This window comes from Desmodus rotundus, chromosome 6 (assembly GCF_022682495.2).
Source record: "Desmodus rotundus isolate HL8 chromosome 6, HLdesRot8A.1, whole genome shotgun sequence".
NCBI lineage: Eukaryota > Metazoa > Chordata > Mammalia > Chiroptera > Phyllostomidae > Desmodus > Desmodus rotundus.
Window position 1 is genome coordinate 145,845,460 of NC_071392.1, and position 21,247 is coordinate 145,866,706.

General features: G+C 43.8%; 1 protein-coding gene across 8 annotated transcripts in view; it reads right to left on the reverse strand.

Moving 5' to 3' along the window:
- The window catches only part of EBF1 (EBF transcription factor 1), a 381,178-nt gene that overhangs the window by 92,486 nt on the left and 267,445 nt on the right, over positions 1 to 21,247 (reverse strand). For 4 of the 8 annotated variants that reach the window (XM_053927370.2, XM_053927368.2, XM_053927374.2 and 1 more), the window contains exon 9: positions 7,523 to 7,653. In XM_053927370.2, coding sequence (XP_053783345.1) covers positions 7,523 to 7,653 — 131 coding nt within the window. Of the gene's footprint in view, positions 1 to 7,522; positions 7,657 to 21,247 lie in introns of all 8 variants that reach the window. The other 4 variants (XM_053927369.2, XM_053927367.2, XM_053927373.2 and 1 more) reach the window with 1 other exon arrangement.

Sequence of the window (21,247 nt, forward strand, 5' to 3'; positions counted from 1 at the left end):
ATAGGTATCCATTTGCATCATAAAAGTCACCTGACTGCAGCCAGGTGTGAATTCTGTCTTTGATTTATGTTAAAATTAGAAACCCACCACACGTCTGTGGTTTCTATTTTCAAGTTATAGGCACATGCGTGTACCTCCTGAATGTACCGTAAACAACTAGCTGAAAGTGTCATCTTAAAGTCGTCTTTAACTGTCCCATAATTATCAATGTAGAGGATAAATTTCAAGTGCCTTAGTCATTAAAAATAAAAATATAGACTAAAGAATTTTTAGGAATGAGGTGAGCATGGTTGGAACTGTGACTATATTAAAGAGGCCATTAGACTATTTTTAATCTGTTTTGTAATATGCTGGCTCATTTTGAAATGATTTCCCATAAAAATAACTAGGGCTTGAAAGGTGTTTTCCAAAGTCATATTCAATTTAATGCAAGTGATTCTGGCTGCTCCTTTTATTCTGTACAAATAAAGTTTATAATTTTTGCATTAAGTATATTCTACTTAATAGGTGATCAATAAGCACAGGTTCAATGTAGACCTGGCAACGTACAAGTTTAGGGAAAAGTACGCAACAATTAATTATTTTAAACCCATGCGTTTAATCAACTTCGAATTAAGCCTCAGTATAGGTAAAATAAATGCCACAACTATTTACATTATACCTTAACTATATCATAAAAGTTTGAAAGAGATGATATTTGAGAGACTGTCTTGCTCCACCTTTCTTTTTGATTTTAGTGAAACTGTTTCTCATATAAACGTGGTACAGGTAACAGTTACTAGAGTGTCGATGACATGTAAAATTTGGGAAGTATAAGGAAGTATGTTATAAGGAGGTATGTTCAAAGCCCACAGGGATATCATGAGAAGTCCCGGTGCAAGAGAAAGCCGAATGTGGGGGCGTCGGTGTTGGGAAAACTGGCTGTAATCCCAGCACGAAGCAGATAATGTGTTCCCAGGACAAGTCACTATATGGCTCTGGAACCTCCTTCTCCAAAATAAAACAGCTGCGCTGGATGACTGGAGAGTTCCTCAAAGCTCTCCCAATGTTGCGACTCTCCACATGTGGCTTAGTAATATCCGAGGCCAGACAAAAGGCCTGGGAAACTTCCGGTGGGAACCTACATGAGTTGTCGCCATTCATCCTTTAATGTCACAGAGGAGCAAATGCTGGTTTTTATTTACAATCCTTCCTCTGAGCCATGTGCACACATGAGAATGTGGAGTGGAGATAAGAAAAAGGAAAGAAATCAAGAACTGCATTTAAAACCCTATTTTCCAGCTTTTGGACCCAAGCAACAAAATCGTGTTTCGGCCCCCAAGCTGCCATTGACCCAAAGGCCCCCAGCACAGGGGCTTCTTTTGACTCCTCCCATCTCTGGGAACACAGCCGAAGGCAACATTCACATGGGTGAAAAAGACAGTGTGTGCCCCTGTGTGAGGCTAACCTGTTCACACAGGGATGGAATGCTGGCTCCTCCCATCTGAGCCACAGGGGCCCTGGCTAAACCTAGACACCAAATATAAGAGCATTTCTGTTCAGAGCCTTGCAGCATTAAAGAATATTGGCTCGAATTCCTGGTCTGATCTGAATAATACTCGGCAAAGATTGCAGACCACTGATTTCTCCCACCTCTACCCCAGCCCCATCGACTCATGACTGAATTTCATGGCTTTACTTCATTAACATGAAATCCAGATGCACAGCCGCCACCAACAGGTCTTCCTGTCAGGCGGTCCCTGACAAAAGGTTCTGTGGTCCCTAAAGTTTGGGACATGCCGTGTACTACCTTTTACGGGTTCACAGTATGTGTCAGTATCTCCAAAGCTCTACGAAGTCCTAGACCAAGGACTGGCTGAATTTGACTCAACATTCCCCAAACTTACCAAGAAAAAACTCCCTCCCTCGTCTCTCATACCTATTGATATCCCAAAAAACTATCTGGAAGATGAATTGTAGCAACATCGTGGTATAAGTCTCAGGTTTATATCAGATAGCAGAATCTCAAGTGTACAGGGGAAAAATATTGACTAAAGACTTATCGATAGGGAAAGCCAATTTTGTGGCTAATTAAATGGTTTTGATGAAGTTCAAAGAATCCTTTTGCAAATAGACATGATATTTGCATATTGCAAGTGTGCTCTAAAAGTGAAGAACAATAATGGAAGAAGAGAAGCTACTCCCCACTCTTACGCTTGGGAGGATTCTCAAGGGAGTCAACTCATGATAAAAAGAATTACTAGAATTGTAGCTGATTTTAAACAGGATTTAGTCTAAGTCCCTTGCTTGTAGATGGGGAAACTGAGGCCCAATGACCAACACTGAGTAAAATCTAGTTGCTCTGATTGGGCAATGAAAGGACCTAAGGTAATAACCAGGTGGCCTGGCTCCTTGCCCACTGCTACCCAAGGCAATCTTGGCCTCTGCTCTGCTCGGATGACTGTCTGTCTGCAGTTCTCTCCACGCTCCACTCCTCGCCAATTCCACCTCTGTACTTTCCTCACAGGCAGCTTAAATACCTTAAACGTCATAAATTCTCCCAGAGACTTCAGTGATTAAATGAAAGGGTTGTGAGGTCCTAGAACGCCTAGCACAGAGATCCCTCCGTATGTAACAGGAAGCTTAATTGGTTATTCAAATAGTCTACTTTGGAGTATACCGCTCACTTGGCCTCCTAGAATCTTGCCTCAAATTTGCAACTGCAATTTTAAACCTGGATTATGTAAACATACTATGAAACTCTCTAATTTGTTTCATGGGAGCAAGTTGTTTTCCCAAATAGAATGCCAGATCCCACAAAGCTTAATTGTAATCCATACCTATCCCAGTGCTAGACACCTAGCAGGCAAGGCAGCCAGTAGTCATTGTGGAGAAATTAGAGGAATTCAGAAGGAGATATGAAAATAATGATTATTTTTACAAACTACTAGCAGGAGCCCCTTCCTCTACCAAATCACATGTTGGTAGGAAATCAAAAACAACCAAGTACCTCTCTGATCAAGAAAATACTCAATTCACATGAAAAATTAGTACATAACCCCAATGGTTTTCTTGGGTTTCTGCATAAAAATCTACAGATTTTTTAAAGTCTTTGGTGTAAGGCAGGATGAACATAAAAGTATCAATAAAATAAGCTGCTTTTTAAAAAAGAAAGAAAGGAGAAAGGGCAAGAAACAATGAAGGAAAAGTAACAAAGATGGCAAACCAAATTCACAGGAAAGCCAAGTGTCCGCCCCAAACGGGGGAGCTCGAAGGAGGCAGCCCTGACTTAGGAGCATTGGGGTTCCACCCTACCTCTTCCCCACTCTCAGGAGACAATCAGGGAGATAAGCTGAGCTACTCATTTGCAAAAGATTGGGCTGGTAGAGGAAGAGCACAGATGAGGTTCAATTAGGCCAGCCCTATTTTCTTTGGCTCTTTTAAAAATTCTTTAGGAAGCAAGCAAAACAAAACAAAACCCTCCAAATAATAGCATCAGCTGCTAATGTAAAATGTTGTCTGCCTGTCCTGGCCCACCAGTCTGTTTCCCAAGTGCTCTCAGCTACAGAGTGAGAAAAGGGAGAAGAGACAAAAGTTTATTTAAAGTTGGAAGACGAAGACCTAGGTTTTAGAGGTGGCATGACCTCAGGAACCACATGACTAGAAGACAAAGATTTCAAATACATAGCGGTCTTACTCTAGCAATGAGGTCCAAACAGGTTAACTGTCTTGCTGGAAGTCACTTTTGAAGACAAAGGAAGAGGCTGTCTTCTGCCCACAATACAAGGCACATGACCTTCCTAAGGATGAGATCCTCCTACAAGCAGTGGCTCCAACCACACACATACGGAACTAGAAAATGGAGGGATTTCTTCCACCTCTCTGATTCTCTCTATGCCGAGTCCACATTATTTTAGAAGGCGACAGTAACTGTGAAGACACCCCAGCACAAGGCATTGATGCTGTGGTGGGCCTTACACACGAGTCTGGTGTAGTAAAATTTTTGGGCCATATTTTGGCAGAGGCTAAGTCACGGACAGTCAGTAAGCTGAGTCCTAGAGTTGGACTACCGGGGTTCAAATCCCATCTCTATGACCGGGGAACTACCAGCGTATTTAACTTCCCCAAACCTCCACTCCTTGTCAGTAAAATGAGAACAACATACTGAACAGGTGCTGGAACGCTTGCATGAGAGCGGTACCAAATGGTACCTGGCAAGAACTAAAGTTCACTAACTTAGTCATACTCGGCATTTTTCTGTAGGTTTCTCATAAATATCTTCTCCTATATTCACAGGATCAAGTTCTCATTCTACCCAATGGAAGCCTAGAGAAATGATCCAAAAATTGGTTGATATTTTTTGCCCCTACCAAAATACAGGGTACTTGCTACTACTGTTACCATCACTACTGCTGGACCACCTGGGTTATCATGCATGTTTTCTTGCCCTCTCTCTGTTCTTCCCTCTCTCAATATTCCTTTTGCTCTCTCACTCACCTAGGCTTTGATTCCCTTTGTAAAAATGCACAAATTCCATCTCTAGCACTATTGGGCTGTGTGGTGTTAGGCGGGTTTCTTAATCTGACACTCAGATTATCCATATGTAAAATGGCACTAAGAGTACCTAACACAGGGCTGTCATGAGGATTAAGTAAAGTAATACCCATAAGGTGCCTGTACATAATAAACCCTTAGTAACTTTGAGCTATTTCTTTCCTTGCCTGAGGATATATTTACTGGCTTGAGAGAGAGAGAGAGAGAGAGAGAGAGAGAGAGAGAAACATCAATCAATTGCCTCCCACATGCCCTGACCAGGGATCAAACCCGCAACCTTTGGTGTACGGAATGATGCTCCCACCAACTGAGCCACCTGGCCAGGGCTGGGCTACTTCTTAATTTCCCACCATTATGCACATAATGGATTTTTTTAAAATTTGGAGCAGTACCAAATTCTCTCCCTGCAGTAAAAGGGAGAAAAAAAAATCTTATGCATCAAATAGCTTATATGAAAATCTAAATATATAAATAGTTTAGAATATTAACAAAAAAGTTCACCTCTGCAAGGCACATTTTTCTGTCAGGACTATTGTGATGAAAACAGCCCAAATTAAACTCCTCCACCCAGACACCTAACGGCTAATGCGGCAGGGAGTTTATATCTCCTCCATCACTTGGGGAAACTGTGAGTAGGTTTCCACCAGGAAAGGGTCATAGCTGATTTAGGGTAGAGCCACAAATGACAGCAGCTTGGGAGGAGCAGGCGGGCAAAGAGGGGGAATGCATCCCTCCGCCTCACCTCCTAGCTGGACCCCATGGACTCATCATCAGGGCCCTGTGTACATTAAGGCGGTGACAGTGTAGGGACAGAGGAGAGAGGGGGACAAAGGCATTATCTTAAGGGGTTTTCTTTTCTATGAGCTATATCTATTTTGTTATAGGGTTACAGGTTCCTTAAAGCAATTGAAATAAATGCAAGTTAGAACTTAACCTCCTTTACCTGTACCCAAAAGAGGGCAAGAACCTGGGGGGCCTGAGAGGAGCCGTGCGACCTTGACTAGGGACAAGGTGGAGACACATGTCACATGTCCTGACGACAGAAGACCTCATTCGGCAGCCAGTGTAGTGTACTCGGGCTAAGGCATGTACAAAGTTTCTTGTAGTTTGTAGTTTGTATTTTGGCCCAAAGTTTTAAAAGAAGCTTCAGACTAGCCCACCTTATTCTCAGAGGGTCAGTTAGACTTCCTGCCAACCTGAGCCCCACTTCTCCCTCACACCTTGCATTGCCTGAAAGGACATGGAGCCAGAAGTCTACTTTCTACTCATTCATCCTCCCCTTCCAATTCCCACGATAAGGAGCAGAACGATGGAGAGAAAGGGATGAAGATAGAGCCTGCGAGACCTGGGGCAGGCCGTGCTCGTGAAAACCGCTGTCTTCGGCAGGGATGGAGACACCAGGCTGGCAGCAAAGTAAGCCCTGTGTGGGATGCTTCTAACTTTACAACCCAATGGCTCCAGCAGAGAATGGGGTGCAGTCGGCAGGGGGAGCTCAGTCCACCTTTCCTGCCTGGATGTTCCAACTTGGTCAGCAATTATTCTGATGGACTGGGAAGCCCATCCCTGATTCAGCTTGACCAAAGCTTTGATTCTCTGGCCAAACACATACCACTGGTGGCTGCACGGGAAACACAAGGGGAGCGACGGGGCTGGCCTGGGTGGTTACTGGCCATGAGACATGCATACACAGGCTGACAAAGAAAGACAGGCTCTGCTCTGGAAAGATGAACATAATCCACAGGCCCAGTCTCAACTCTGCTTGTCTCGATGGCCCCTCCGCAGAGAAAGCCCAGATAAAATATCTGGATGGGATACATAGCAGCAGGACAACTGCTAGAAATGGAAATTAAAAAAAAAAAAAAATCTGAGTTCTAGCTCCGGTTCTCCTACTGACTTCTTTGTGTGTGGCCCACATACATGTCACGTTCACGCCACGGGCCCCAGAGGGCTGCTTTCAGATCATGTACCTGTGAGTCTCTGAGCCTCAGGATCCTTATCAAGAAAAGAAACACGCTGAGAGTCTGTCCCTGGTGGTGTTGGGAGAAGATGGAGATGGTGTAGGTCACGAGCTCAGCGCACCGCCTAGCCCAGAGTAAGTCTCGTAAAGCTTAGCGATTCATATGACCACTCGAAAATGGAGTGGGATGACTGGGCTCTATGATACCTTGTAGCCCTGATATTGTTTGTATTTTACACTTTGGTGAGGTGAAAGAGAAGGGGTCCTGGGCATGCTAAGAAATCTAGACTCAGAATTTAGAAAGCAAAGGCAACTTTGCCCTGGCATCTCTATAATGGACATGTTTACATTTTGTAATCTTGAGTTAACTTGATTATTGCTAGACAAGTCAACTGGCCACGTTGAAATGATGATCAGCGTGCTTAGAAAGCACTGCACAGAGAGTAGATGGTCGTTTTCATATGGCTGCAGTCACACATTGAGGTGCCTGAGACCTGTAAATTCCTGGGTCTGGAAAAAGCCCTGGGTTCTTCTAGGTTCCCCTGACAAGTCACCCAATTCCCGGTGAAGAGTCATTAAGTCAAGAACCACCTGAGCCTAGATTATTATCGTCATTTGAATGCAGTTCCTTGAAGGTGTGTCTACAATAGACTCCGCCTATAAATATCCACAGGTGACTACCTCGCTAGTGTTTGAACGAGGCTTTTCCTATATGGTTTGTGATTTTGCATCTCCTTCCTGACTCCCAATACACAACAGGACTTCCACATCAGGACAAGCCCACCAGGACAAGCGACCAAACACACACTCTTCCAGTGCTTATGGGGCAGAGGATAGAAGTCATTCCAGTAAGAAGTGTTGCCTTCTGGTACCCCCAACCCATCTTTCCTAGCTTCCCAGAGTTCTGGAGACTGGTGCCGGCCCACCCAGAGTGCGCCCACTAAATTCTACACACTCTATTAGAAATTCAAGTGTAGACAGTATCCTCAACTAGACCAAGCTATTAGATATTAATGTTTCAACAACACCTACCTCACTCCAGACCAGCATGGTACCGAATATGACCTGTAACCCATCAAAGAAATTGTCCCCTATGATGATCACAGTTGCGCCTCCCGTGGTCCATCCTTCACTCGGGCTGATGGCTTTGATACAGGGAGTAGCTGCTTTTCCACACACATGAAAAAGAGAAGGAGTCTGCTGTTAGAATCAAACTTTAATGATGGGAGACTTGAGAAAAAGAAAAAAAAATCTTTTATCTTTTCACTAACAGAAAGTCCCTCAAGACCTTAGCATTTCCTGGCCGCGGTAGGACCTGAAACCTAAGGGTGCAATTTCAGGTTTTAAAAGCATTCTTTTCATTCTTTCTATTGAGAGACATGTATTTTACCCAAATCATTTTCAAACCTGAAATCTTATGAAATGAAACATAGAAGCAGTATTTAACTTACAAAAGACTAAATAAAGATCATTAAAAATGAAACATGAATGACTTTTTGGAACACACTGGAAACGTTATAGAATTGCTTCATAATTAAATATACATCCTGAAAAGAAAGCCCACAGATTTTTAGGTAACTGTCTCTGTCCAATGGGAAGTAAGACAAGAGACGAGGCATGAGCAAGAAATTGTACTTACTCCATGCCTTCCGTCTGTAACACTAACATAGAACATTCCTTGTTAAAAATCATTACGTTGTTTTCAGTAAATGTTATGGGACCCATTTTATAGATGCAAAGAATGCAGGTCACTTGGGGTGAATTACATAAGCAAATAGTCAGGGCTGAACCGCAGAGTCCCATGACCTTTGCTTTGGTGTCATTCCCAGGCATAAAAAAACCCCTAGCACCGACTTTCTCAAAATTTCATGTCTCTTCCTTTCCATTGTAAATGGCCCTTGGAGATGGGAAGTCATTTGCAAATACTGTAATTCCGAACAGCCTGGAGGTGGTTGACTAGTGAGCATGGTATACTTTCAGGAGAACTGCTGGGCATAAATGTGGCTGTAGGGTTATGTTTCTGAAATGTCCAGGAGGGCACCTTCCTCCCACCGAGGATGTTGAACTCCACGATGCCACGCTGCTTTTCTCGTGATTACTTTTATGACCACGACCAAAGCAAAATTCTAGAGTAAGGAATGTACTGTGCAAGGAGAGAAAATGAGACTCTCCTCTTTAATAAAAGGTTTATTAAGTATCCAAGACGGACTTTCCAAGCACTGAAGCCAACAAGAGCACCAGTTCATTTTAATGGGGGGAAAAACTGGCGAAAAAATTATTGGACTTTGTCAAATTTGGCAAAATGTCAGGCGTTAACTTTTGCAAGAAGAAAGAAAATATGAAGCCCGGCCCAGCGGGACCATTGCTCACGTGCCGCCACACCAACAAGAGAATGAGTTTGGTTTTGATTCAAATTAATCTTATAAAATTGCATGGAGAAATTAGGAAATATTCAAACAAAACATTTCATGTTGGCTGAACTCATAGAGTGCCATTTACAACGAAAACTGGGCAGTTCCCATGCCTTTTCTCTCCTCCACCTTCTCCCCAAAACAAAATAATTAATCAAGACAATGTAAATGACTCATGACTTGAAAACCCTTGTCCAATTTTTAACATGCATGAAGGCGGTGATCAAAGTTTCCCGGGCATAGGACTTTTTCTTAAACAAAACTTTTCCTTAAATGTCAACAGGTTTAAATGCATAATCAAGTACTCCAAACCAATGGTAAAATATGATCTATGATTTCAAGCAATTTATAAAAAAAAATAAACAAACTACATTTAACAACTGCATAAAATTCTTAGAATAAAAGCAGTTTGGCAACATTCTAGTTAATGTCTCGCAATCTTAACTCTTAATGTCCAACTCAGTATATTTGGCTGCTAGAGTAGAGGAGGAAAGGCCTTGCTGCGTCCCTGGAGACTTCTGGGAAGAAGAGGAGGCTGGTTTAACTGAACTGGTCTTGAAAGGGTCCTTCCTGCTGGGGAAGTGTGGAATCCAGTGGTATTATTGCATGCCGACCCCGTGATTACTTTCATAAACCACAAAATAGTCTTGGTGTTAATATCTGTATTAGCTTGGGGATTTCTTTTAATTTTTTTTTTTAAATCACACAAGTATCCTTCCTCCAGGGTTCCTTATCATGGTGGAAAAGGAGACAGAGGGAGTGCTGGTGTATCTTTGAGGCTCTCCTATGGTAAAAATGTCCCAGCAGCAGAGCCAAGACCTGCTGGTTAGACTCCATCTCCTCCCTCAGAAGGCATGGACGAGTGTGTGTGTGCTGTCAAGTATTTCCTACGGAGAATGACGTTTCCAGATTCTGTGAGCAACTGCCCGGAAACAAGGTCCATGGGCAACTAGTCAGAACTGGTCAGAGGAGAGAAAGGGCAGCAAGCTTCCGGAGATAACTTGGCGAGGAGACAATATATGACACTATCTATTAGATTTTTGGAGGAAAAATCCTTGAAGGGAGTACCCCAAGGAAAGAGTGACGTACCTCACCTCTCACTTATCCTGCCTCACCGCTCAGCATCACCTACCATCCCTACTTGGAGACTAGGTGCCGTTCTTATTCCTTCCTAAGTTTAGAGCTCAACTGGTTCAGCAGGTGCTCTTACACATCTGTAGGTCGTAGCTGTCTTGGGAGGAAGCCCCCTCGTACTCGCCCACTGGGAAGTTTGGAAAATATGTAAAGGTATCACGGGCTGCTCCACTGAGAGAGGGGGATGAGGAAGAGATGTTCCTGGCATTTAGGACCTGGGGGGCCAGGAGGCTAAGTATCAGACAATGCGTGGCATGGCCCTCCCACATGAAGAACTCTAAAATATCGATACTACAAGGTAGAAGGCACTTTGCCTACTTGTAAAGATCAACCCAAGAGCAGGTGTTCAGAACTCACAGATCCACACAGGCCACGTCAAGAGACACAAATGACTAAAGCAGCTCAGAGTTTCAGAACAAGCATGAGAGGGACGCTCACTGACACCAGAAGTGAGGGAGCAATGGGAAATGACAGGATGCTGGTGAACTGCTGACTATGCCCCCATCTAAAGGTGTCTCAGCTCCAGCCATCGGTAACACCGCACAAACCCAGGCTGAGGTTGGGGGGGAGTGGGAATAGGGAGACTGTGGTCTTTTGATCTTTCAAAAGATGATGGGAGCCCAGATTTTTATGCAAAATTTCCCAGTTTTTAAATGTTGGCAACTAATTCAATAAAATGTGTCAGCTAACCAAAGTGTTTATGGGTAAGGCTGAACTCGTAGAGGACCATTTGGCACTTTGACCTGAGTCACAAATTTGCCAGACTAAATGCAGCCCAGGAAATACTTGCAAATATGACCAAAAGTACAGGTACCCAACTGTTCAAAACAGTGCTGACAGTAAAAGAGCCAGCCGTCTGGGGGCCCCCGGGGGAGTGGTTCAGTAAGCAAGCTCTGGTACATCTACACCACACGGGGGTGTCAAACTCTTTTTCACCAGGGGCCACATCAGCCCCGAGGTTGCCTTCAAAGGGCCGAATGTAATTTTAGGACTATATCAATGTAACTACTCCTTAACTAGGGGCAAGGAGCTCAGCACTGCTGCCAGGTAGAAACAAGGCGCCGGGCCGCATAAAACAAGGTGGAGGGCCAGATTTGGCCCGCAGGCCTTGTGTTTGCCACCTGTGCTATAGAATGTTAGCAGTGTCATTGGAACGGAAGGAAAAAATTCTACAAACAGACATGGAAAGATGTCAAAATACATTAGGAAGGGGGTAAAAAGCACTTTGTAATCGAGAGTGTGACCCTGTTTATGTTAAAAATGGTATCTATGGATTGGAGAACCAAGATGGCGGCGTAGGTAGACACACTGCGCCTCCTCGCACAACCAGAACTGACAGAGAATCGAACAACAAGGGGGACCAACACCAAGAAAATAGAAAATAACCATTCATCCAGACTGGTAGGAGGGGTGGAGACGGGCACCGGGGTGGAGAGGACTCGCGCGGCTGTGGCGGGACTGAGACTGGCGGAGTGTGGGACAAATGGCGCAGGCAGTCCGAGCACTAGCAGACCCTGCGGCCCCACATCTGCGCAGATAAACCGAGAGGGCCGGACTCAGAGTGGCGGAGAGTGGGGCAGGCAGAGCAGCGGGTAGCACCCCGCGCGCGGCGGCACCAAATTCGCCCACAGATAAACCTGACGAACGGCGGGCAACAAAGCAGACTGTGCAACCCAGGGCTCCAGCTCCGGGAAATAAAGCCTCAAATCTCTGATTGAAAGCGCCCCTGGGGGTTGGGGCGGCAGCAGGAGAGACTCCCAGCCTCACAGAAGAGGTTGTTGGAGAGACCCACAGGGGCCTAGAGTGTGCACAGGCCCACTTACTCGGGAACCAGCACCAAAGGGGCACAGTTTGATTGTGGGTATCGGAGTGAAAGATTGAAATCCGGAGGAGAGTGAGGCGGGCGCCATTGCTCCCACTCGGCCCCTCCCCCACGTACAGCGTCACAGCGCAGCGACCAGCATTACCCCGCCCCGGTGAACACCTAAGGCTCCGCCCCTTAAAGTAACAGACGCGCCAAGACAAACAAACAAAAAAAAATGGCCCAAATGACAGAACACTTCAAAGCTCCAGAAAAAATACAACTAAGCGACGAAGAGATAGCCAACCTATCGGATGCACAGTTCAAAGCACTGGTTATCAATATGCTCACAGACTTGGTTGAATCTATTCGAAAAACAGATGAAAAAATGAAGCCTATGCTAAGAGAAACAAAGGAAAATGTACAGGGAACCAATAGTGATGAGAAGGAAACTGGGACTCAAATCAATGGTGTGGACCAGAAGGAAGAAACAAACATCCAAGCAGAAAAGAATGAAGAAACAAGAACTTGGAAAAATGAGGAGAGGCTTAGGAACCTCCCGGACGCCTTGAAACGTTCCCACATCCGAATTATAGGGGTGCCAGAAGGAGAAGAGGAAGAACAAAAAATTGAAAACTTATTTGAACAAATAATGAAGGAGAACTTCCCTAATCTGGCAAAGGAAATAGACTTCCGGGAAGTCCAGGAAGCTCAGAGAGTCCCAAAGAAGCTGGACCCAAGGAGGAACACACCAAGGCACATCATAATTACATTACCCAAGATTAAACGCAAGGACCTACATCCAAGATTACTGTATCCAGCAAAGCTATCACTTAGAATGGAAGGGAAGATAAAGTGCTTCTCAGATAAGGTCAAGTTAAAGAAGCTCATCATCACCAAGCCCTTATTATATGAAATGTTAAAGGGAGTTACCTAAGAAAAAGAAGATCAAAAATTGGAACAGTAAAAATGACAGCAAACTCACAGTTATTAATGGCCACACATAAAACAAAAATGAGAGCAAACTAGGCAAACAACTAGAACATGAGGGTTGTCATTAAGGGAGTGGGAGGGGGAGAGAGGGGGAAAGGTACAGAGAATAAGTAGCATAGATGATAGGTGGAAAATAGACAGGGGGAGGGTAAAAATAGTGTAGTAAATGTAGAAGCCAAAGAACTTATAAGTATGACCTATGGACATGAACTATAGGGGGGGAATGTGGGAGGGACGGGGGTGGGCAGGATGGAGTGGAGTGGGGGGGAAATGGGACAACTGTAATAGCATAATCAATAAATATATTAAAAAAAAATGGTATCTATGAGCCTGTGTGTGCATTAGTGTGTGAGTATGTGTGTGTGTAGTTACGTGTGAACAGGTGTGACAGACGAAGGTCCGGAAGGATGTTCACCCACTGTGGTCAGAGGGTCCACGTGCAAAGGAACGGGACTGGGGGGACTGACAGAGAAGGGCGACGATTAAATTCTTCTCGATAGACATCTGCAGCGTTTGAATTTTTTCAGTGTGCATATATTAAGGTAATGCATTATTATAATTAAAAATTAAGTAACAGCAGAGCATTTAATTCTGTGAGAGGTAAAGATTGTACTTTTTAAAGCAAATTGAGACCCATTGTTTTTAAAGCCAGACTGCGCTGCATAACAGACCCTGAGCCTCTCCTTCCCCCTTCTTTTCCAGTAAGTTGTCTCCGAGGAAGCTCAGACATCTATCTGCCCCAACCAAGGACTTGTTCTCCTTGCTCTCAGGATATCCAGAGAGACTCAGAGGTAAGACAAGAAGAGAGAGCTTCCAGAGTAGTCACAGCGGATGTATTCAGTGGAATTTGAAGGTGAAAAGACTTATAAAAGAATTCAGTCCAGCCCAGGAGTATAATAATCAACACAATTCTATCTTCAGGAAAATATTATGAAATGGGGGAGGGGGGGAGTTTGAATATAAAACCACTTTTACCAGCCAAATCTTGATTTAATAAAAGATTCTTCCTCACCAATGAATTTTCACACTTCTACGTATCCACAAGGACTGCTAGCCAATTCCTGGTTGTAAACCTCATTAAAAATAAAAGTTTGGGCGTTTTTATTTTTGCCTCTATTTTTTTTTTTACTTCTCCCCCCACCCCCAACAGCCACCAAAGTAGAGGAGATTTTCCTTCCTTCAAACTATGACAATAACATGATTACCCCACCACAGTTTAGCATAATGGCTCTGAAACGCTCCTGGCACATTGCAGAGTTAAAGTGGAAATTATTAGGTAGCTCTTCTTTGTTATAATAATGATCACTCCACAAATAAAAGCTCTTCTCCCAAAGGTACTGCAAGGCACAAAATGCTAATTCTGAAGATTATGTGCACGCTTTTATTAAATATTACTCTGCCCTGTCTGTTTGAGGGCCTCTCTGCTCTGATTGTTTTATGAGTACCGTGTTAATGTCATTCCCATCTTGCTAGCAGCAGGCACACATTTCAGCGTTTGCTTGAGAGTTGATCAAAGGCCACGTGCTGGGGGAATTGCTGAGAAAACACGGACAAGCGATAAAAATCTAACAGATTAATTGGTTTAAATTTCATTTCAGGGTGTTGAACTTTGGCTCGGGACTCTAATACTACACCGTGAGTCAGGGCCTAATTACCAGATTTCCAATTTGCTTCTGAACAATGGTCGTGGTGAGGGAAAGAGAGAGAAGGAAGGGGGGGGGGCAAGGAAAGAAATCGTTCAGCCTCCAGTACATATTTAACAACTAATGTTCTGTGCGCAGACAACTGCACCAGGGGACACTGATGTCACCTGCTGTACCTCCACAGCATACGTATTTCCTCCCAGTAGCCACGGAAGGCAGAAGAAATCACAGATGCCCTCAGCAGTTTAACATTTTCTGATTTACAGAATCAATGTTACAGATTCGAGTGCCTGCTCACTCGCATTGGAGCATAGGGCTCTTTATTAGCAAGGTGAATTTATAAGCTGGAATCGCCCCTCAGCCTCCAATAGAAATGATCTATTTCATGGGAGAGAGCAAGGGCCGGGAGCACCGTGTTTACCTCGGGGTTTATGGGCGGCCTTGGGAATAAGGGTTAATTGAGCTCAGAGGTGCCTGCCCATTGAGGTGAATTAGTGGTGTGTGCAGCAATCAGCAGGGTCCTGGGGCTGCTCTTACTTTTGCCTCTGAAATCTCTTTGTGCTGTGATCAATACCTCACCTGTTAGGGGGAGCTGTGTGGATGATGCAGGTCCAGCATTTGTCATCTTTTATCCCCCAAATGAGGCTTTTGCAACAGTTGATGTCCCATTACGGGAGCCTCATTAGAGAGACACTGTTTCCCTTTTGTTCTCCATTCCTGTATTTAAATTCGTTGGGGAAGCAACACTTAATCAATTGGGAAAAGGCACAAATTTAGAAATGCTCTCATCCCATTCTAAATCTCAAGATGAAATGCCACTAATGTCAATATAAGGTTATTGTCCATTTCCATTGTGCATGGTGTATGTTAAACTCCTTTCCAGCCTTCAGTTAACTGGACCCCACTATGAATGGACACTTCCGCAGAGCAGCTCACCTGTGCCTACAGTGGACATGAAGATGTCCGCAGCAGCCCTTATGGCCATGAGTGAAGACAGAAGGATGCAATTATGTCAGGCTGATTTTAACGTCCAGAGAGCTATCCTAGTGGGATACGGGCAACAGCACCAGCTGTTTAAACTCCACATCTGCCACTCAGGGTGACCTTGCAGCAGTCCTTTCCCCTCCCGAAGGCACTTCCCCTTCGTGCCCACCTCGTGGCCTTCGGGCGAAATGCACCAAGTGCCTACTTGTGTTTTGTGCCTGGTAGATAGTACCCTAGTTGCTAGTAAATAATAATTATCAATATGACTTCCCCATTAACCAGAGTTTATTTATTTACTAGAATACCCTATAGTCTCATCATTCTGGATAATGTAGTTTATTGTAAAACTTTCCTAGGAACTTCCTCCAATCCACCAGCTCACTAACACAGCCAGCGAAATTTACTGAGAAGGTGGGTTTGGCCTCAGCCCTTCCAAAGTGAAATGTTTTCTTAAGGCTCTCCTTCGCCTGGAATGAATATTAATGGCAGTCTTTTCAGAAATGAGGAGTCGACTTTAATTTTATTGTCCCGAACTTTTGAGACTTGGCAGAAAACGTTGCGAAACCCATGAGCTCAGCTCATTTCTATGGGACAGTTGTGACCCCATAAAACCTCGGGCCTTTCTCCCTGGTATCCACTTGATTTTGGTGCAGTTGCACTCAGTAGCAACCTGTTCCAGAGACAATGGGGACACAGAGCACCCCCCCTTGGACTCAGCACACAGATATCTGCTCTTCCTGTTCAATGGGAACAATGGTTTTTGCTTTTTTTGTTTGTTTGTTTTGCGTGAAATGACTTTCCTGACTGCACACAGCTCAGTAGCTCCAACACCTGCAATTCTCTGACCCTGCCCACTACGCAGCTACCGGCCAGGGAGCAGGACAAGCAGAGTGCTCGCCCCAACGTGAGGACTGGCCCCTCCACACTTTCACCACCTACTGGAGGCAAGTCTGTTCCGGGTTCACCCACCCTCCAACTATTATGCCTGTCCTGAACCCTCACCCCAGCATGTGAAAACGTCCCTTATAGACAAAAAACAAAAGAGTTTCCTGACTCAAGGGGTAACAGTCTTTGCAACATTTATGCTCTTGTTCAAATGTGAGTTACCAGATTTATTTCTGCCTTCCTTTTTCTTTTTCAGTAATTGCTTTATGCAGTTAAGCATTTTATTGTTTATTAGGGTTTTAATTTTGTTTTGTTTTGTTATTGGTCTGCATTTATTGCCCTATCCACTAGCATATCTAGATATTACTTGGCAAAGAATCATATATTATCTGTGCAAAAGAACCCCTCCCTCTCCCTCTCCCTCCCTCTCTCTCTCTCTCTGTGTGATGTGTTTGTCATTTTGAAGAGAAATGTAAGCCATGATATAGAGATTTCTCAACACCAGATGCAATTAAATCTATTAAATATTAAATGAGGAGATCAAGAATTTCAAGTGTTTTTAATTCTTTATTCCAAAGTGACTTCACTTGGCAAGAAAGCCCTTTGCTTTGACAGCATTAATGGCTCTCAAAGAAAAAGGGAAAAATCCTGGTCACGGGATAGTAATGCAGACCCAACACCCATCTGCGTGAAGGCAGGCTCACCCCGGTGGGGGTATCTAGGTGTATCTAAACTTAGCGCAATAGCTAAGTTCCTAATTACGCCATTTGCTAAATATAGACCAAGCCCAAATTGTATCTACTTCCTGTTTGTTTTGTCGCTTTCTTATTCTCTTCCAAATTAGCAGAACTCCTCAACAATCAGTGGATGTGGCATCGGAGCAAGGGAGAAACAGAACCCCTGGTGCAACAACTGTGAAGCGAACACGCCGGGGCACGGACTTCTGGATTTCTGAGTCTGTCTAGCTGACATACAGAACTGCGCAGGTTCGCTACACAGGGTCATTTATTTAACAGTTTAGCAACGAAAAATCTTCACATTTTGATGTGCCTATAACTTCTAAATTGCACTTGAAAGACTTGTTGACGGCTTTTTGATTTAATGACATGCATCACAGCATTGTCTCATAATATGCAAAAAACTGTTTGTTAAAAACACCTAGGAAGTTCAAAATTTTATAACACAAGGAAGCAAGAATATACTGTTTGTTCTCTACCTCATGTTTGATCTGCCACATCCAAAATTAAAATGCACGGGATATTAACCCTAGGACAGCCAATGACATATATTACCATCAGCCTCATTTCTTTTTTTTTTCTTTCTTTTTCCTCTCCCTTGTTCCATGTCAGCCACACCATGGCAAGACAGTGGGGGAAATTATCATGGAGGGTGGGAGAACCCCCGCAATGAATTATTCATGGCTCCAATTGTGATATTTGTTGCAACAATAGTAAATTCACTTGTCTCTGATTATACAATAAGTAAATAACTCTCTTCTTCCTGACATGGAGAACTTTCATGCACAAAATTCTTTTTATCCCAATTCTCCTTATTATCCTGTTGTAGGAAAATTTCTAGATATAAAAGCCAAGGAAAAAAGGGAAATGAAAATAACTTTCCCAAAATGGACACTCAAGATTGTATAAGAGGAAACAATTTGGGGGGTTAAAAAAAAAAAAAGTCACTGCCTCTTCAAGGAATAATACGCAAGCCTTTATTCTCCAGCAACCTTCCTAGGCCTAAAAATCATAAAGGCAAATGCGAACAAGTCTAGTGGAAAATCTGTGACGCGCGTCTTGGCTGAAGTCGTATTTTTAACAGGCCTTGAATGTTTGTGCCGGATTACCCAGATGGCCATACAGGAATCGGCCTGATAGGATTAAACCTCTATGCTGAACTCTGCTCCATCTGTTCGCCAAGGTTCCTCTCTCCTATCTGAACACGAATTTGTTAGCCTGCTTGGGTCTTGGAGCTGAACTAAATTCAGCATTAAAACAAGGATGCATGCAAATGAATTGAACATTTCATTAGTTAGTCTCAGTTGATATCGGCTTGGTCTTTTCTCTAGAAAACATGTTTGTGAAGAATTTTCCTAAGAAGGAATTTCGCAGTATGCAGAACCTACTTTGGTTATTGTTATTATTAGAGGGCTTTGTCTTTCTGCTCCTGTTGAATTCTGGGACCCATTCGATTCGCTGTGGTAATAGGGGTTTGCACTGATGTGTGCCCATAGAGACAGAAAAGGAGAGCCCGGTCCTCTCTGCAGAATCTGACTATGAGCATAGAGGCTCTGTAACTCTAACTGGATGACAGGTCCAAGCAGAATACACTCATGTGCATTTTGTTCTCTTCCCACCCCCCCGACCCCCATTTTATAAAATTTGCTACTATGGCAATTTCTATCATTTTCATTAAGTTTTCTATGCTTTTTAAGGAGACCTTTTGGGGGGAGGTCTATAATTCAGAGCTTCATCTCGAATAAAACAGGCTGATGTTAGTTTTGCCCTCCTGTGCATATATGCCTAGAAGCAGTGAAGTCACTTATTTATCAGCGGCACAAGTTGGCTTGGGGCATGTTTCAGGGCACAGGCTGGGAAGTTACCAATAGGGTTAGGTAGACGTCTGGTAGATGGTTCTGGGATTTCCAACCCTGTGACAAAGGAAGGAAGGGAGGGTTCTGACTGCTGCGCTCAGCAAAGCAGGTCAGTGTCAGAAGCTTTCAGCCAAATAACATGCAAATGAATGAGTAAGTTGCATGAAAGAAGAATCTTTCAGAATCCTACTTTGTGACTGGTTTATGGCATTGTGATCATTAGATGTGACCGAGGGATGCTTGTGATGGAAACCAGAGATGACAGCCCATGGGGCCCTGGCTCTGAGAACACAGGATCCCTCTGGCAGTTAGGGAGGCCTCCATCGCCATTCTATGGTCCCCTCAGTCACTACTCTGGCTCCCAGCTCTGTACTATCGTGAATGACAGGGTTAATCAAGCAGCTCACCAAAAAAAATTAGGCTTTCCCACGCACAGGTCTAAGTTCCTATATTTATGCAGCACCCTTAACTGGACAGTCTGGGAGCAGAGAGCAGTGAAACTTCCCATTCAAGCTTCAGGTGACTTCTTACTGGTAGGAATGGACAGCTGACATCTTGCAAACATACAGCTCTGGTAGCTTACATTGACAAGAACTCTAGTTGGGTAATAAGAGGAGGATGCCTTGCTGGGAGGAGGTGAAACTGCGTGATGAGCCCCACTATTGCTAGAAGCAATCTCTTGTAAGATGACATGCCCCCACACACGGCCCCAGGGTCTATTCTCCACGTGGTGTTCTAAACAAGGACACCTGGCTGGATGTTCAATACGGTCACTCAAATCTGCTTTGCCCAATATGGTAGCCACTAGCCACATGCAGCTATTACAATCTAATTTTTAGTTATATAATTAAATTGCTTTAAGAAATGATGTTCTTAGTCATACTACCCATATTTCAAGTGGCTAATATCTACATGTGATGAGTGACTATTATATTGGGCAGAACAGAGATAGAACATTTCCATCGTTACTGGAAATTCTATTGGGTAGTGCTAACCTAAGGGTGAAGTTTAAATACCTGAGCCTGTAACTGATAAAGAATAATCAGAGCTACCATTTATGGGGTGCCCTCCACATGCCAGGAACTTTGCTAGGAATAATTACTAGCAACGATCACAAAATCAAAGGCTCATAGGGCCAGGCAGTAACTAAAACTAGCTAGGGGCAACACCATGGGAGAGGTGGGGACTGTGGCTAATGTAGAGTATGTGCCCCACCCAAACTCAACTCGACTTCTCCGTTTGATCTAATTGTTGCCATTTGAGAATGTGGGTCCAGCACTACAAGCTCTTGTGAATATGAACAGAATTTGCAAATCCAGATTTTCATATAAAATTTCTTCCTTTTTAATTATAAAGCAACAAATAGATATCTTCTTTAAGCACCATGCAAACCAAACCTAAACATAGCTCAGCTCTGGATTCAGTCCTGATCTAATTCACCAACGTGCGATTTTGATAAATCTTTGGAGGGCCAGGAATCATCTTTGCATTATTAATTTCTGCAACAACATAACTAATACTGTCACTAACTCATCAAATAATAAATACAATCCACAAGCACTGCCGATTCTACTTCTCATTGCTCAATGCCTCTCCTAGAACAATACAGAAGTCCCCAGCCAGCCTCCTTCTGCTATGCAGATTTCCTACAAGCAGTTGGGGAGATGAGCTCCCTGCTCCTAAAGGATTTCTATTGTCATCATGCAAGACAGCATAGATAGTGATTTTTTAAGGAAACTGTGTTTTGAATGTGAGCAGCATCTCAAAATCAACCTTGCCCAACCTTTCGCGGCGTGCAATGCCTTGCGTTGTGCTTTTCAGAATAGTAACGCTTGTACTTCTCTCTGCGGCCGTGGCCCCACCTGCTGTTGTAGTGGAGTGAACTCTTATTATGGAGAGCCTTACCCTTCGGAGCCCGTTTCCTCTCCTCCCTGACACGTTCAGTGACGCTGCACCCCAGTGTTTGTCAGAACACAGATGTTTCCGTGGTGATGACTGGTGATGTCACTAGCACCAGCGTGTGTATCATCAGCTCTATCCAGACAGTCACAAAAAAAGAGTGGGAACTCCACTTCCATTTGAACTTCATGAGGACTGACTCAGCCTCCTCAAAAATTACTCTTTGGGCTCTGGGCTGTTCAATCTGGACGGCAAAGGGCAAACACTCACATTTACCGGTTTGTGATTTATTTTACTATTGGATTTAATTATGTGCAAAGTCCCCTCAACATATCAAAACCCAGATTATCCTTCCTCAGATGTGAGCTTTCAAAACGTTACTGAACTGCTCCAAAGCTTTCTGGTGTTTCCCGT